This window comes from Camponotus vicinus, unplaced genomic scaffold (genome assembly GCF_025532165.1).
Source record: "Camponotus vicinus isolate PSW18456_S1 unplaced genomic scaffold, iyCamVici1.0 SCAF_13, whole genome shotgun sequence".
Taxonomy (NCBI): domain Eukaryota; kingdom Metazoa; phylum Arthropoda; class Insecta; order Hymenoptera; family Formicidae; genus Camponotus; species Camponotus vicinus.
In genome coordinates this window covers 15,363,248-15,379,978 of record NW_028141949.1, presented here as the reverse complement: position 1 = coordinate 15,379,978, position 16,731 = coordinate 15,363,248, and the positions used below count along the sequence as shown (strand labels likewise).

General features: G+C 35.7%; 1 protein-coding gene and 2 long non-coding RNA genes across 10 annotated transcripts in view; 1 reads left to right on the top strand and 2 right to left on the bottom strand.

The window, feature by feature from the left end:
* The first annotated feature begins 285 nt into the window (after positions 1-285).
* Positions 286-16,731, top strand: part of LOC145964331 (uncharacterized) — a 31,212-nt gene continuing 14,766 nt past the window's right edge. For 4 of the 7 annotated variants that reach the window (XR_014436420.1, XM_083086969.1, XM_083086968.1 and 1 more), the window contains exons 1-31: positions 287-543; positions 628-820; positions 921-1,034; positions 1,120-1,294; positions 1,487-1,587; positions 1,659-1,868; positions 1,947-2,132; positions 2,190-2,304; positions 2,382-2,623; positions 2,707-2,829; positions 2,924-3,115; positions 3,271-3,476; positions 4,893-5,325; positions 5,439-5,620; positions 5,713-5,890; positions 6,037-6,262; positions 6,345-6,589; positions 11,212-11,334; positions 11,447-11,625; positions 11,706-11,953; positions 12,053-12,309; positions 12,472-12,663; positions 12,784-12,966; positions 13,213-13,818; positions 13,925-14,101; positions 14,350-14,533; positions 14,608-14,735; positions 14,831-15,280; positions 15,348-15,714; positions 15,789-16,216; positions 16,295-16,706. Coding sequence is in view for 6 of the 7 variants with exons in the window: in XM_083086969.1 (XP_082943095.1) it covers positions 359-543; positions 628-820; positions 921-1,034; positions 1,120-1,294; positions 1,487-1,587; positions 1,659-1,868; positions 1,947-2,132; positions 2,190-2,304; positions 2,382-2,623; positions 2,707-2,829; positions 2,924-3,115; positions 3,271-3,476; positions 4,893-5,325; positions 5,439-5,620; positions 5,713-5,890; positions 6,037-6,262; positions 6,345-6,589; positions 11,212-11,334; positions 11,447-11,625; positions 11,706-11,953; positions 12,053-12,309; positions 12,472-12,663; positions 12,784-12,966; positions 13,213-13,818; positions 13,925-14,101; positions 14,350-14,533; positions 14,608-14,735; positions 14,831-15,280; positions 15,348-15,714; positions 15,789-16,216; positions 16,295-16,706 (7,240 nt within the window). In the remaining variant the exon portion in view is untranslated. Of the gene's footprint in view, positions 544-627; positions 821-920; positions 1,035-1,119; positions 1,295-1,486; positions 1,588-1,658; positions 1,869-1,946; positions 2,133-2,189; positions 2,305-2,381; positions 2,624-2,706; positions 2,830-2,923; positions 3,116-3,270; positions 3,477-3,795; positions 3,884-4,892; positions 5,326-5,438; positions 5,621-5,712; positions 5,891-6,036; positions 6,263-6,344; positions 6,590-11,211; positions 11,335-11,446; positions 11,626-11,705; positions 11,954-12,052; positions 12,310-12,471; positions 12,664-12,783; positions 12,967-13,212; positions 13,819-13,924; positions 14,102-14,349; positions 14,534-14,607; positions 14,736-14,830; positions 15,281-15,347; positions 15,715-15,788; positions 16,217-16,294; positions 16,707-16,731 lie in introns of those variants that run through there. The other 3 variants (XM_083086967.1, XM_083086966.1, XM_083086970.1) reach the window with 3 other exon arrangements.
* Positions 1,660-7,404, bottom strand: LOC145964339 (uncharacterized). Its single transcript, XR_014436428.1, has 3 exons — positions 7,208-7,404; positions 1,945-2,127; positions 1,660-1,829 (listed from the first exon to the last, which is right to left on the bottom strand). It is a non-coding gene; the product is annotated as an uncharacterized LOC145964339 (long non-coding RNA).
* LOC145964338 (uncharacterized) lies at positions 3,586-5,224 on the bottom strand. 2 transcript variants are annotated; one of them, XR_014436426.1, is made up of 4 exons: positions 4,809-5,224; positions 4,160-4,321; positions 3,982-4,080; positions 3,586-3,868 (listed from the first exon to the last, which is right to left on the bottom strand). It is a non-coding gene; the product is annotated as an uncharacterized LOC145964338 (long non-coding RNA). The 2 variants fall into 2 exon arrangements; XR_014436427.1 differs by lacking the exon at positions 4,160-4,321 and having other exon boundaries at positions 3,589-3,868.

Sequence of the window (16,731 nt, the reverse complement as noted above, 5' to 3'; positions counted from 1 at the left end):
CACTAGTTTAGAAGATCAGTGAATATTATTAATTACAGTAATAATACAGATATTTGTGCGCAAGGTTTTTAAAAAAGTGAAAAATATATGCTTGACAATTGGATTGTTTTTTCTGTGGAATAAGCAAATTTAAATTTATAAATGTTTGATCGGAGTTGTTTTCGACTACTTGAATTGTCTACAAAAGTACATATTATTTGAGTATTGTGTGTCGCCAATTAATGATGAAATATTTAATGAAATAATTGTGAAATTTATACACGTATATATTGTCAAATGTCAATGATCTTTTTCAGATCGATCACGGATATTTATAGAAAACTATTGAAATGATTTTCTTTTACAAGTAATTATAGAGATGTCTATGAAAAATCTGAAAGCGACAGATATCCTGGAGGCTCTAGAATCGAAGCTCGCATATATTCCAGGCGGTCGTGATCGTGACGGACGGCCTTTAATAGTAATTAGTGTTCCTCCAGAACTTGATCCAACAACAAAACCGAAATTAGAATCTCTCATTTTATATTTTATATCGATTTTCAGGTATAGAATATCTCGCTGTACATTTGTATAAATATAGATGTATATTATTATTAGTTTACGTATGATATTTTTTTTATTAATTAGCGAAGAAACGAAAGAAAAGGGTTTGGCTTTAATCGTGGACGCGCGTCGTGGTGCATGGCGCGTAGCTAGATCCTGTATTAGGCTATCCACGAATCTCGCAGGATCAACAGCCGTTTCCGTGATCGTGGTACGTCCCGATGGCTTTTGGGACAAACGCGTTGACAGTTGTACCAAGTCGCATAAGGAGAGCGAAGTTAGTGAATGAATGAATCTGACAAATTTATCGCAACTTTATTACATAAAAAAAAATAATCGAAAATTTATTTGTATCTTCTCACTAATTTACGTTCTAGCCAATATACGTTACTCTAACGAGACTGCACGTTTATATCGACTTTTCTCAATTACCGTACGAGTTGGCAGGTAACAAGGCATACAATCATGTAGAATGGATTAAGAAACGTATGGTAAATTAAATATTTTTATCATGAGTTAATATAAATTATAAAAATACGGATGATATGTAAATTTCTTGATTTTTTGATTTTATAGAAAATAGAAGATTATTCGAGAGATGCGTTAGAACTAATATCGAAGATGACAAATTTACATCAAAGATTGAATACTTTTGATGGTATTCGTATGACACAATCAGACGACGACATAGAATCTTATTGGGAGATCGGTACAGAATTGTTATCAATGGCACGTCACATACTTCAATCAGGTCTATATATTATCTTTTTTAGATTTTTAAAATTAGAATTATATTTGAATATCAAGTAATAAGGATATATATCCTTATTACTTGATATTCAAATTATTAGTAACAGTTTAATAATTTTTGTTTTGAACGAGATAATATTTCTTATGTAAAAATTACAGAAAAATTAAGTAAAGTTTTATGTTTGCTTGTTAGGTAGAAACCTAGTCAGTTCTATGAGCAGAGAGTCTTCCAAAGATGCTTTGGACATGATTAAAGAAATTCATAAACTGCTCGATGCTATCGAATTAAAACAGGTAATTAAGTGCATTTAAGACTTATTTATTCAATCTGTTTTTTTAATTAATTTAGCATTTTATATTTTTAGATGGATATTGAAAATTCGTGGATAGAAATGGAACGAAATTTAGATACTGCCAGAATCATCGAAGATCTCGAACAGGGTGTATCGAGTGTCACCGATTGGATCCTGGGTCCAGCGGATATGATGCTGAACTCTTGCTGTCAGGTCGGTTTCGATGTTTCTTCTTCCGAGGAACTGCGAAGACAGCATGAAAAGCTTGAGCTTCAATGTCGGGTAAACAAAACCTTACTATTTTTCATTTTATTGTAGAAAATTGTGATAATAGAAAATAATCATAATGTGTATTTACAGGAAACTTATGGACGATACGCGGAATTGCTCCATAAAATTGATAGTCTCCCAAAAAGCAGACTACCCGAAGACTTAAAATCTCAGAGAGATTTCATGGACTTTGTTTGTCGTAGTTTTGCTTCACGACTCGAAAGACGTAGAAATGTATTGATTACTTCGCAGAGATTCTTCAGGCTTGTCTCTGAGGTAAGAAATAACCGAATAATTAAGAAACGTTTTTCTTTAATAATTTGTTGCTTACAGTACTTTGATAGGACGAGTGAAGTGTTTGAAAAGTTAGTCATGGGTAGCAGGAATTATAATTTCTCTCAGGCGAGTGTTAAGCTTTTAACACTGGAGAAAAGTCAAACAGTTTTAGGTAAAAACAAAAAAACACAACTCATCAGGTATTAATATTTTCAACTTTATATTCAATACGCTTGAATAATTTTCCAGATAATTTAGAGCGCGAACTCGTAAAGGAAGGCGAAAAATTGTCGGATATTCTCTCTATGCCGGTAAAGGATGCGCTTGGACGAGAAGTTTACGTGAATTACAACGAAGATATCATAAACGTAAAAGATATATTAGACGCAACAAACGCGAGGAAAAATATCTTTAACGATAGCGTGGAATTGCAAAAGCTATCTTTGAAACAAGTAGCCTTGATACACATGTACGAGAGCGATGCCGAACAAGTAAGCGCGAAATAAGATGTAACGTAAAAAAAAATTTTTTTAAATTATAAAAGAATACGATATGAAAATTACGCATTTTTCAGGCTGTTGAATGGTTGAAGGATCTATTTGACGTACTACTTCGGAATCATATGGAAGTTGGATGTAATACAAAGGAAATACAATCGCAAAAAGAGGAGCACCAATCCTTCCAGGAAACTGCAAAGGTAAAGCACACGATTAGTGCGATAAAATGAAGCGAAATCTCTTCCGTTTTATGCAGAATTGTTGAATGCAACGTATCAAAATGAATATTTACAGGGGACTTATGAATACGGTGGTCAGTTGGTAAATGGCGCGCGCGTATTAAGATTATCATGTAGAATATCTTTAGAGAGCAACGCTGGTATCTTCTCGAGATTGCGACAAGCTTGGCGACAATTTCGATCCGTTAGCCAGGAGCAGCTAACCAGATTGCGAGTATGCGCTGTCTTTCACAGGAACGTTGAAGATGTATGCGAACGTGAATTAATATTAAATAAATATGCAAATCTCTGAAAGTAGTACACTACTTGCACTACTTTACTAGGACAAAAAGATCAGCATTTTGCATATCATGTATGTCAGCTATGTACCTTCCATAAACTTTCTCTTCAATCTATTTAAAGCACTGTGCCAGATTACAAAACTTGGTGGAAACGGTGACAACCTTGTATCGTGCTGCGAAAGACGAGGATGCAGCAAAATCGCGTATCAGAACAGATATAAGAGATATCCTTGATAATCGAGAGAAACTTTTATTGGAGGTTGGCCGGATGGTGAGACTGGGTCGTCTCCTCAAAACGAGATTAAAAGAACCTCTTTATCAGCAACCGTAAGTACGACGAGGAGCTCACAGAGCGGCCTCGCATGAGCATAATTATGGTTAATAAAACACTCCTTCTTTTAATTTAAGTATCTAACTATAAAAATATGAAACTAGTTTGAACGATATACATTACGCGAAAGACAAACTAGTGAGATAAAATGATAGAAAGTAAACATATACAGAAACTCCGAAAGAAAAAGAAGAGATGTAGTAATAGAATATAAATAAAGATCCAAAAATTTATGTTAAACTTTTTTTGCATTTATTTATTTTTTTAACTGGGATAAAAAATAAGTAGAACTAGTGAGACCGGTAATACGTTTGCTCGAACGCCTACGTGTTTAACAGAGACGGTGTGTCAGTCCATGGTTGGCTCTCGTCGAGATAGCTCCTGTAATCTAGGAACGGTACATGTAAGTTTGTAGTAAAATAATTGAGATCTCATAGTGTGTTCGTTTGATTTTTGCTTAATTAAAGATTAATTGTCATCTCTTTTATTTTATGTTCTTACTTTTATTTTAGTTAATCTTCCTGTTTGATTTAATCCATAGTCATGACACATAGTCATGTGGCTCGCATATTGCCAATTGACAGGCAGATATCTAGAAACCTTTAGCAATAAGATTTATAAATTTTATTATCACTAACATTTTTAGCATTGTGTGAATGGACATGTTGAAAATTATTACATATTCATGGATAACGAGGAATTGCGTTCCACAATTCGTTGGCTTCGTTCCATGGTCATACTATAATCTAAAACTCGACTGGTAACGTGAATCTCGCTTCGATAATATTTTGGCTTGTGTCGTGAAAAATCATTCATCGTTTCAGGGAATTATTTCTTCATACTTAAATCATAATGAAAAAAGAAAAATAAACATGCTAGATATTACAATCTTCTTAATAAAATTTTTGAATAAAAATTGTCTTTAAAATTTTTGATATTTTATGTAGCAATCGGATTCTGCGTAGAACAAACGTGTTCTACGAAATTAGAACTTTGCCCCAAATCGTGGAGGCCATGTGTGTCGACGTACTGTCGATGCACTGTCAACTATCAATTACGTAATCCACCGAAATGTTTTCTTAACAACTTGCTATTTCCAATTCAATCATGGTCCCAATTTTAGATTGCATCTAATCGTATGGAGAGAATAAAATAAATGTTGCGAAACTGATACAGATGTGCGAATAAAATAGCTTATGGCTCTAACATTTCTTAATAGCAATTTTACACAATTGCGAGGAAATCATGGGAGTAAATTGGAAGAAAACAATGTTACAGATTGCAAAACTGTTTGTGGAGTTCATAAAACTCACTGGAACTGTGCTAACCTTCTGGGATTTTTTTAGAAGTCCAGGAAAAACGTATCTATTTATAGAATATCGATTCGACTAATAAATATCCATCTCTCTTAGGATGTCCGATGCCGAGGACACCTCGATTCTCGGCAGTAATCTGACAGCTGTGGAAGCTATCTCGGCGAAATTGGCGGAAGTTACGCGTCTCGCGGAAAAACTGGATGCGAGACTATGCGAAGCCGGAGCTAGAACTCGTCCGATATCTATTCCTACCGCTGTGACGTCTTCCACTTCGTCCTTGCTCTCGATATCTGCTATATCGCCGTCAGGCACGCCCATCCGCGCGACTTCTATCGCGACCGCACCGGCATCGGCTGCGACAGTTTCGATTGCGTCTTCAATTAGTCAAATACGTCCAGCGGAAACTACGACTGTGATAGCCAAGTCCCTATCTCCTATGGCGGAAAAGTCTGATGAGAGTTTACTTCACATCCCCAGCTCACATTTCGTAGAGAATGTCGAAACATCGAATAAAGATTCCAGTACCAAGGTATGTTGAATTTTAATATCGATTATGACAGATGCCTACCTGTCTCTCTTATTTAAAAAAAAAATATTTTAAAGTATTATTAAAATATTTTTAAAATATTTTTATTTTTGTAGGAGCTTACTGACAATCCTCTTAGCGAAAGTACGGCAGAAGAATACAATGTGGAGTGTTATACAACGGCGACTGAATGCTCAATAACTCCACCTCCATGTTCCAGAAGCGAATCTTTTGTAACATCGCCGGAATGCGAAGATCTTTCTATAACGGCACCCGTGACGAATCTCGATTCTATTTGGTACCTATGCAAATATTTTAAATTTGTAATTAAAATCACAGATCTAAATATTCAACATCTTTCATCAACTTTAAATATTCGAATATTTATAGGGCCACCGAAATGTCTAAGGTAACAACAACAGAAATACCTTCAACTATCGCGGAACCTCTTTCTGCTTCTAACAATGAAAATCAGGTGTTAAAATTTACCGAGGCGACACCAAATATCTGCACTATGAGTGAAATAAAACCAACAACACAGATTGAAACGATGGATAAAATTACTGACGTACGTATACATAATTTGATTGAAAGAAAATTGTTTTATACCAATTTTTATTTCGTTTAGATCGCGTATAATTTAGATGATTATTTCGAAAATTTAATTGTGAAGTCTATTATTTATACATTATAAATTATATGATTTTTACATAGGAGAGGTCAGGCAAAATTGTAAAAGAAGTAACCGAGACGACCGTTTTACGCGTATCGCATGATATTCGATTAGGAGTAGCCTCTTATAAGTTGACTTCTAATATTGTGCAAGATCATCGGCAGCATATCGACGCAAAGAATTTGCAAAATGTAGAACGTGTGCTACCAGCAGAATCTCATGAAAAAACAGACGATGTTCATCGTGATCTTGATTTATCTCAGTACAGTCAGTACTTTTAGTTTAATGATCCAATAGTACGAAATTTATTATTGTGTCTCTATTAGCTTATCTTTTAATTTTTCAATAGAAGAATCTGAGAAATATATCGGTAAGTGCCCAAAGAAGATTCAATCGGATCAATGTATGACAACGAAACTTGCAAAGATCCGAGATCATACATTGAATGAGAGCTCGCGTTCTAATTTGCGAGAGTACGAGGATGCATCCTTGCAAGATCTTTCACGATATCACGAGGATAGCGGAATCGACATGTCGCCGATGAAGAAGGAGGATAATTTGGAAGGCGAAGATTTTCTCGAAAGAGCGAGGAAGGTGAGTCTTGGATCAAGATATCATGATCGACAGGAAAAATTTGATTGTTTGCATAATTATAATTTCGATCATCAATGCTCGATTAAATTCTCTCGTTGTAAATTTCACGAGAGTAACAGTCATGTCATTAGTCAACTAAACTTTTCGTCTTTTTTCGTCATCTCTTAAACATAATTTAGCTACTGACATATGCTTAGTGTGATTTACATTTATTTAAATATTTCTATAAGCTTGATATCGCACTAAATAAAGCTACGACTACTCACTTAATCCTCAAAATTATATTTGCAGCTTTGACGAAGACAGATTTTATATCAAAACTCTTATGAGTAAATTATTATTGATGCAGAATTAATGACTTTGTCTAAAAAGACATTCCATGCATGGACCATAATTTATCTCGAGATTATTATATGCCATATTACATCTGCATGATGAAAGGAACGAAGAAGAAACGGAATCATTAACTGCACACTTGTTACGCTTTGCTATTGCAAATCAAAGTTTAATACATTCTTGCAGGAATTTTTTCTGCTCTCGATATATCGCATGACCTGTGTGTTTGTTATTTTTTTTAAATAAACGATATTAAAAAATAAAATTTTTCTGACGGCATACCTATTCGATAATATACCGGGTGACCGTCTGTTACGTTTGGACTTTCTTTCCTTTACGATCGCTCGACTTTCATTCGACGCTGGTCGGCGCTGCACAGATCCGCTCTCTAGATCATGCTCGACTAGCGCGACGAAGGTGAGCGGGAGGCAGCCGGCCGGGAGGAGGCTTAACCGGAGGCCGCATCGCGACATGCCGGTTCAGTCTTGGTTCGGCTGGTTACTGCAACCGATCGGCTGGTGACGTGATACACTCGTGACATGTGTCACGCGAGTGTTTCTGCTGTTGTTGTCGTCATTATTGCTATTAACGCCGCCTGAACGCTTGAATCGATTTTAGGTGATTGCCAAGTAAAGATTATGCCAAAAGGAGCGAGTCGCTTAGGGACTCCGTATATCTAGAATATCGTTTTATAACTCGGGGTGCGCCACCTTAAAGATATCTCATTAAAATGTCATTGTCGGAGACTTTTGCAATCTATACTGAAAGAGAGATGAGAAAATCTCTTTTTCAGATTTTTTAACTTAAACTATGTAACTAGAGACAATAAAACTTGAAAGAAAAACTTGTCAAATATCTCCATTATTTTAAATTATAAATGGATAATTTATATAATTGTGAGCAAATGTCACAATATTAATAATGATTGGAGAGTTTCTTGAATACAAGTCGATCAAATTATCCGCAAATATAATTAAATATAATCTTCTGATACAAGATAAAAAATACAAATGTATTTAATAAATTAAAACATTTTTTCAAAATATATAAAAAAATTTAGCAGCATATTATTAGTGTTTTCTCTTATCATCTCTAAATCATCTTCAGTAGTGATTCTCACCATGATGTACTTGTCGTCGAAAGAACGCTACCAGTCAGTCCGGTTTTATTCTACCATTTGTCCGTTCGTGTAGATGACGTCATCGTATATAAAGATATTTATATAAAGTATAAACATATCGATGTTGAGTCAAAAAGTGCAAATGCGCGCGAGTACTTCAATATGCAAGATTACATTTTTTTAAATCGGTTTTCTTTAATTTCTTTAATTAATTAATTATAATTGTAAATTAATAAATACCTTAAAATATTATTCTTACTTTTCGTACAATCGAAATAGCTTAACAAGATTATCAGAAATATAATTTCTTTGACAGTTTTAAAAAATCGCTGCAAAATCGAGCAAAGTCGAGCCTCAAGAGATTAAAAAAAAGTCTTGCGTAATATTCGTTCATTTGTCATACGATAAACATAATCCACACAACAGCTCTCCACATTATATATTCATGAAATTTTCTTACTGGCGTTTCTGGCCAAGTGCCAAAAATAACGTCAGGGAAGATAACACACCGCGTGCCAACTGAAAAATATATAATTTTTCATCGGTGAAATCTCTCTCTGTATCTCTTTGAGAATATCGATGAGCACGATGTTTATTGTGTCGCGTTTTAAATCGATATACGTCACTGTGATATATTTAGCACCAGGCATTGAAATCACTGTCCGGTCAAAACCGTACGAAAGAGAGAGATATCATCGTATGGCGTAATATTAATTTCTTAGCAATTCGTTCGTCGATTTAATAGCTCGATTTATAGTATATATCATTCGGTGTTAATAATTTCATAATATAATTATATCCACAAACATAATTGGCAGTCGCCTAATCGATTGACGTTCAGATCCGAATATTTGGTATCGCGCGGGAGATAAGATACTACTAATGATGATGGTGGACGGTCCTGACTCGATGGAGGTACACGCGCATCCTGAAGAATCTGACGAGATGAATTCAGGAATAATGATGCGAAGAAATGAGGAAACGTCGCAGCGAACCATCCCTCCAACTACCACTATAAGCACCATAGCTGTGCAAAGCGGAGAAACGCGTCTAGTAATCGCTCTGCTTCAAGTAAGGAAACGTCACGCTGTCACTTGACTTATCGACGATAATTTGTATTCTCTATTTTTATGTGTGAGCCTCTTCTCTTTCATCATGTTTAAATTTACATTTTAAAAATAGTATATGCGAGAAATTGCTTGACGATTTCCCCTCGAAGGATCCAAGCTGTCTCTATGTTTATGTAATTTTTGATTAAGGATAAAATCTTTCGCCGCGATATCTCGTATATAATGCTATGGTGTAGATATTTCGGGATTCGGTTGCTTCGGTCTATAGCTATTTCCGAGTCCTCTCGAAACTGTAAGCGTTTTAGGTATCCGCTGAGCAAAACGAGTCTCCCGAAACTCCACGAAGGATAAATTTAACCGCTAGGTACAGTAACTCCCATTACACGCCACCATGATCAGATACACCCATCTCGATCTTAAAATCACGATGGCACAATCCGAGTGAGCGAGTTACATTTTAAGCGTAGGGGAAGTCACGGTATTAAAATTGATAAATTTCTTTATTATTTCGAATATCCTTCTAGCGAAGATAATTAGGATATATAAAGTGATAAAACCAAGTGTTTTTTTAATTAAATGTTTAATTTTTACATCGATTCGATGAGAGATTATTTAGATAAATATCTCTTTCAATATGTACATGACTTAGATTGTACTGAATTGTGTAAAGAGAATTCTGCGAGACGATTAATAGATAAATCAATAAATAAACTTAGTAGTCTGTGAGGTAATATCGAACCAAAAAGATCTTTTATACGGCAAGGATCCGCGCATATACTCTCGTATAATCTAACAAACCGGTATTATGCGAGAGACGGCTCGGGGCGGCCCGGGCCCAATCCGGCCCGGCTTGACTCGCGGCACGATTCTTCCTTTTACCGCACCTTTCCCAATATATCGTACCTACGATCTAACGATACTCTCCGACTTCTGCATCCGAAAAAGGAGAAAAGGATCTTTAAGCGAGAACTTTAAACGCGTGAGATTTTTCTACGCAGTTTTATCTCTACTAGAATTTTATCTGTCAACATTTTATATTTCAAGATTTTATCATCAATCTTCTGAATTTGCTTCTTATCGGATTTATTAGTAAATAATCTCCTACAAGAAAATAATATCTTGAGAAAAATCAATTAATAATAATAGATTAATTTAATTATTTTTCTCATAGCATCGATCGATCTTTCCTTAAAATTTTTATATCTTTACTTGAAGTTTTGTCGAATCTTTTATTATTTTATATTAAATCGAGTTGTGTGCAGCTCATTCTCCCAAATATCCGAATATGGCCATGTTTGGACATACCAGCAGTTATGTACGCAAGACTTTACGGAATCATGTTTGATTTGAGCCGCCGGCTATGAGATTCGCTTTCACTTTGACTGCGAGAATAACGTGTCGCATTTTTTTTATTAGACAATATAATGTTTTACATGGTTTTAGCAAACGTATATTTAAGCATGTTCAGTGATTGCGTTTCTTATCGTCCCAGCTATTCCAGTATCTTTGGAAAAAATGACCAGAAAAGACTGTATCTTCGTACGAATGTTGAGATAAAAAAAAAGGAAACGATTTTGTGTTACCGATATATGGCGATACCAGAAGAGAGAACTGGTCAATCCAAACGTGGATATTCGGCAGTGTGCCAAAGATGAAAATGGAATCATATCTTGCCCCTTTCTGTGGCCCAACCACATGAGGTCGATGAACTGAGGGCCGATCTCTGTCTACACTGTCTGTCTTGTCGCTTCTTTCTTTCCTCTTTTTATGATACTGAAGAGAACAAACAATTTTGAATATTTTTAGAAAATCATATATTAATTTCTGCTATAGATGATCTTGAAATTTATTTGAGAATCTTTTTTATATAACAGCGTGGCTCTGCTTCTTGAGATTTTCTTTTATCATTTTACATAATTAATTAGGCATTAGATATAATATTCTGCTATAATTGAAGCATGTAATATTATAATCATGCAAATAACGATTTAATAGAAAGCAGGCGATATATCTAAGAATATCCACAATTTAATTATGTTGTGTCATTTAAATAGTCATGCGGAAGATTTCCAATTTTGTTACTACTGTTTGTCCAGAGTGGCGAATGTCTGAAGCTGAAAATACTCGAGCTACAACCAGAACTAACGAGACTCGGTGCTTCCGCAAAAGAAGCCACGGAACTCTCGAACGCGCACGACCAAGTGTTACATCGATTACGGGTACAGTTTTAAACTTTCTATGCTGCATTTCAAAAATTGCATTAAAATATAATTAAGTGGATCGCTTAAAGTTCTCTTCTCCGTTAGTTCAAAAATTTTGACATGATCACAGAACAAGCAGAGCCCGGTGGAAGAATTATTACGGCAGGCTGATCAATTGATCGCGACCCAGAGATCAAAAGCGGAAGTATATAAGGCCATGGCAGAGACATTGGGTCAAGCGTGGCGCGATGTAAATCAACTTTTAGAACGTCGTAAGGAGATACTTGACCGAAACGTTTTATTTCAATGGTACAGCAATTAATTAATTAATTATGCGTGATTTGTGCTGATTACGTTGACTATTCGAAAAATGATTTCTTTTCTTTTAGTCGAGCGACAGAATGTAGAGAGAGTATGGAGGCGTTGGAAATGGCGTGTAATGACACGTTACTGCCGATCGAGATCGAAGCGGTGAAAAGTTTTTTATCCAAGATCCAGGATCTTCGCAAAGATATGCTAGAAGCGCTGATGGGCGCGTTGCGCGAAGGCAAGATGTTGTTGGATGAACTCAAAGAATTGGCGAACGAAGGCACCTTGGACTCCAGGCCAGATACGATTAAAGACGAAGCTAATCACGGTGTGTTTATTTCAATCTCTTTAATATCTGGGATTAATTATTTTGCAAGTTAAAGATTTTTGTAAATTTAAGATTTACAAATATCGTACTTTTCGTTAGCCGTACTGCGAGTTGAAAGGTGGTTGGAGGAGCTTCACGACAGACGGCGGCTAATCGAGACGTCTTTCCGCAATAGAAAAACCCAATTGGAGCAATGCCTCGCTCTCGCGTTGCTCGCGACTGATCTTCGCGATCTCGAGGAAATTCTCAACGACAGAATCGCCGCATTAGCGAACAGCTGCGATCAATTAGGTGATTCTGCATCTAGCGCCGAACTGCTTCTCTTCGAACTGAAGAAGTTGCAAGCCGAAGCAAAGGTATTTATGAAAAAGAATAGTTTAATTAATATCGCTAAGGATACAATTAGATAAGTTCAATCTTGCCTGAGTGATTGTGACATACATATGTAATTATATTATATAATTATATTATTATATCATAGTAATTACATTACTAAAAAATTAGTTGAATTTTTCCAGGAATTTCAAGACAGAGCTATTAAAATAACTAAATCGACCGAACGATTAGTGTCATCGGGACACTTTGCTGGCGAACAAGCGACCGAACAGGCGTACGCGATTCTTAGCGTCGCCGCCGATTATGTCAACGACTTGGATCAGCATAATACATTGTTGAACAAGGCGATGATCTTTTTCGAACTTGCACGATCGGTGAGTGTTTTTTTTTTATCATTTACGTAGAATTTAATCAATTAAGCAATGTAGCATTACATTTATTAAGTTGCGTTTGTCAATTTGAACTTAATCGCGAATATCACGCGATATGCATAGGCTATGACAAAGCTGGACCAATTGGAGATTCAGTTGATGACAACGGAGCATCCTCCTTACTCCTCGCGACTTGCGCGTTTTCACGCACAAGCGGTGACTACGATAGAAGATGTGACTTCAAAGCCCTTGTCCGAAGGATACGCGCTGCTGAATGTCACGGGAAGAGGAGCGCCTGGTGCCGAGGTCAGATTAACCGATTAATTACATCTGATAATTAATCGTTACGTACTTATTATCGCGCATTAAGTCAAGCTACCAGTGAGAGGTTTCTCTTTGATTTTGTAAGACGGTCGTATTGTTACTGAGAGGATACAAATAATTCATATATTAGTTTATTATATACAGATTTTATTATTTATATACATTTTATTCAAAAATAGATGTGTAAAGAATGACATAGTATTGAATATATATATGTGTCGTATTTAGGGTATAAAAAATACTGTAGAAGAATTGGAAAATCGCAAGATTTGTTTGATGGAACGGTGTACAGCTCATAAAGAGGAAAGCCTGGAAATTTCAAGGATGCTTGCCACATTCTTGGATAAGCACGACGCGTTACGAACTTGGTTGATTAGCATCGCTGAAGCCTTTCTGCAGGGGCATCAGGACATGGGCAGCGATCTGACAATGGCATGCGATTTTCGTCGAGTTCATTGTCAATTGCTCTCCGATCTTGAGAATAAGAGTGAGGAAGTGGATCATTTAGAATTGGAGATTCTTCCAATCATAGAACGTCTCGATGAGACTCAGAAATATGAATTGCGATCGAAAATAAGAAATCTTGAAGACGAATGGACGAAAACAAAAATTGCGGTGCTGAAAAGAATCGATTTGGGTACAATTTATATACAGTTTCACGAAATTATCGACGAATTGACCAATGAAATGGATTATATCGATAACGAATTGAAAAAGTGTGATACATTAGATGAGACCAGAATCAATGAGCTGGAAAGAAAATGGAAATCTCTTGAACCTCTTTACAAGAAATTGGATGATCGTGTAAAAGCATTTCTCGGTGAAGCCGGCAATGTAAGTAACTTGTAAAGTATTCTGAGACTTAAAAAAAGTTAACGTTAATGATGCGAAAAGATTTTTGAAGAAATGTAAAAATTGTATTCAAATTCTTTTTTCATAGATCGATGACTCTTATCTTGATATATCGCGAGCTTGCCTGTGTGTCCAGACTCTTTTCGAGAAATTTGTGAATCGTCAATTGGTTATAACAGAATCATGGGAAAAATGGCAGACTACCATCGAAATTACGAGACAGAGACGAATTGAATGTGAGCGAAAAGTTGAAGAAAGCACAAAGGTGACTTTTAATTTATTAATAAGTTTTATATTATTCTCTTTTTTACAGTTTCTACTTTAAATTTGTATTAAATTTATTTACGTTACATCAATTTTCAATTTATTTATTTTACATTGGCAATTATAAAATGAAACACGTATGTCGCGAAAAAAATATAAAATAATATTAAAAATATTTACTTTTAGTAAGTAGTTACTTGGAAATCTTTTCTCTAATTTTAATTATTATTGACTTATTGATTTATATAGACATTAGCGTGGATTATGAAACTTGAGACAACGTTGTATCCAGTGATTACAACACGATCCACTAGAATAGCCGATATTTTGGATAATTTAAAGGATGTAAAACGACGGATTTTATCTGAGTTAAACACAGCTCTTCAGGAATTGGATAGCAAAATCAAAAGCATTCGAGTATTCATCGAAAAAGGTAATTAAAATATATTTACTTTATGTACTTCATTTAACAAGATTTATTTAGTTAAGAAATTAATTAAATTATAGATGAAGTTAAAACAACCGAGCAGATTTCAGAGAGACTTGTACAAACGCAAGAAAAGATGAATACTGTCGTCAAGGATTACAAGACATTACTTGAATCTTTAATCTCTATTTTTAAGAATCTCGAGGAGGTAAAAAATAGATTTTGAATATACTAAATATCTCTATACAGCTTATGTAATTCATATATATCTAATATATAAATTATATTTCATTGTTTTTTAAGATTGAGCGTAAAATTGATCAAGCAAAGCAAGAGATTGAACGTGTATTAAGTTTTACAAGGCCTATTGATGTGGATAGCACATTAAACGAATTCAACATATCGAAAACGTCTATTGCGGAATCTTTGCTACGAATACGTACAACATCTGAAGAAATAATCGACATCATTAGGCTACAGGAACCATTAGAATCAGCGACACAAGATGCCGGAAAACTCAAAAGCGCAATAGATTCCGTGGACGCTGAGTTCGAATCATTTCAAATCGAAACATCAAATCGTCTCGAAAAACATCGACGACTTTGCATTTTTAGAGAGGATATCGAAAAGATTAACTCAGATCTGCGCGACTTGAACGAACAGTTAAAAAACGTGGACGAAAAAATCGGTGACAATTTGTCGGCGTCGAGAGCGGCATTGGTTGCTTTTGAACAGTTTGAACAAACTATAATAGTAAGTTAAAATAATCTCTCAGAACCTTTGAATAGATTTTATCGTTAATTTACATTTTTGTTATTAGACTTTGGAAGAAAAAATTGAAACATTTGTGAAAAAAACGGAAGAAACCATCTTTCCGTTAACGCCACAAATGACAGATGAGATTTCATCTCTGCAAAACCGATGGTATCATTTGAGAGAATGCATTAAAAATACCAAGAAGCGAATAAATTTAAGTATCGAGTATTTCGTACTTTTGGAAGAAGCAAAGCAATGGTTTAGAGAAGGCAGCAAACTCTTGGTAATCGTTGCACGTAAGGCAACAACGGTAAAAGTGCCTGAAGAAGTCACAAATTTGATGCAAGAGATCGACGCTTATATAAAACCGGGCGAAGAACAGCAAGATAAAAGGATCGAAGAGCTCAAACGATTATCGACGATAGTTTTCGGTAAGTAACATTACACTTATAAACAAGAGAAAAAAATTAGTACGCAGAAATTTCTTTGCAACATAATGTTTTAGGTACCGACAGGCTTCCGCAATTCAACGAAGTGGTTGTAGAAAATCGGCAAATGTTGGATTCTTTTGCAGTCGTTTCTTCCGAACTGCGCACTTTGAGTCAAAATTTGCAAAACGCTGAGGATCTGCGGGAGAGGCTGCGCACCGAGAAACTGGAAGCTGACAAGAAATTAGAGGCTGCTAAAATAGAAATGGCCGCGGCGGAAGCTGCCAGAATGGAAGCTGAAAATGCGAGGAAACTTGCGGAACAGCTTGCCGCTGAGACCTTGGACAAAGCTGCAATAGAAGCGAGAAAGTTGAAAGAGGAGGAAGCTCGAAAAGTTGCTCCTCCTGCTGTCTCTCATTCTGTCTCTGCTCAAACCGATGAGACAGTAGTTGAAGAAACCATTACTTCCGCCATGACAACCAAAGAGATTCACATTCTTCAAAAGGTATTGCAAACGGTGTATTTTGATTATTATAAAAATTTTTTATCGTAATCTGTATTCATTAAATTCATTCATTAATAGATGGAAATCGAGAAAAATGTTCCGATTATTCAAAAGGAAGCTAGTCCGTCGAGAAACCTCGTGTCCGAGGAAACACATCCCACTGAAATGCGCGATCACGTTGAAGACACAGAAGCAGACAAAATAGTTTCATTGGCTCCAGAATTCACAGTTTCTTTAAGCGATGCGACGATTCAAGAAGGCAAGGAATTCAGTTTCGAGTGTCGCTTGATTGGTCAACCGACGCCAGAAATAGTCTGGTACAAAGACGGAATATCGATTTTGAATAATCCAGACTACGTAACGACTTATACGGACGGCATTTGTACTTTGAAAATAGAAGAGACATTCGCTGAGGATTCCGCAAAGTACACTTGCCGCGCATTTAATATTCGCGGCTCTGTCGAAACATCAGCCACCCTCACTGTCATAGGTTTGATTTACTGTTGTTCTAGATG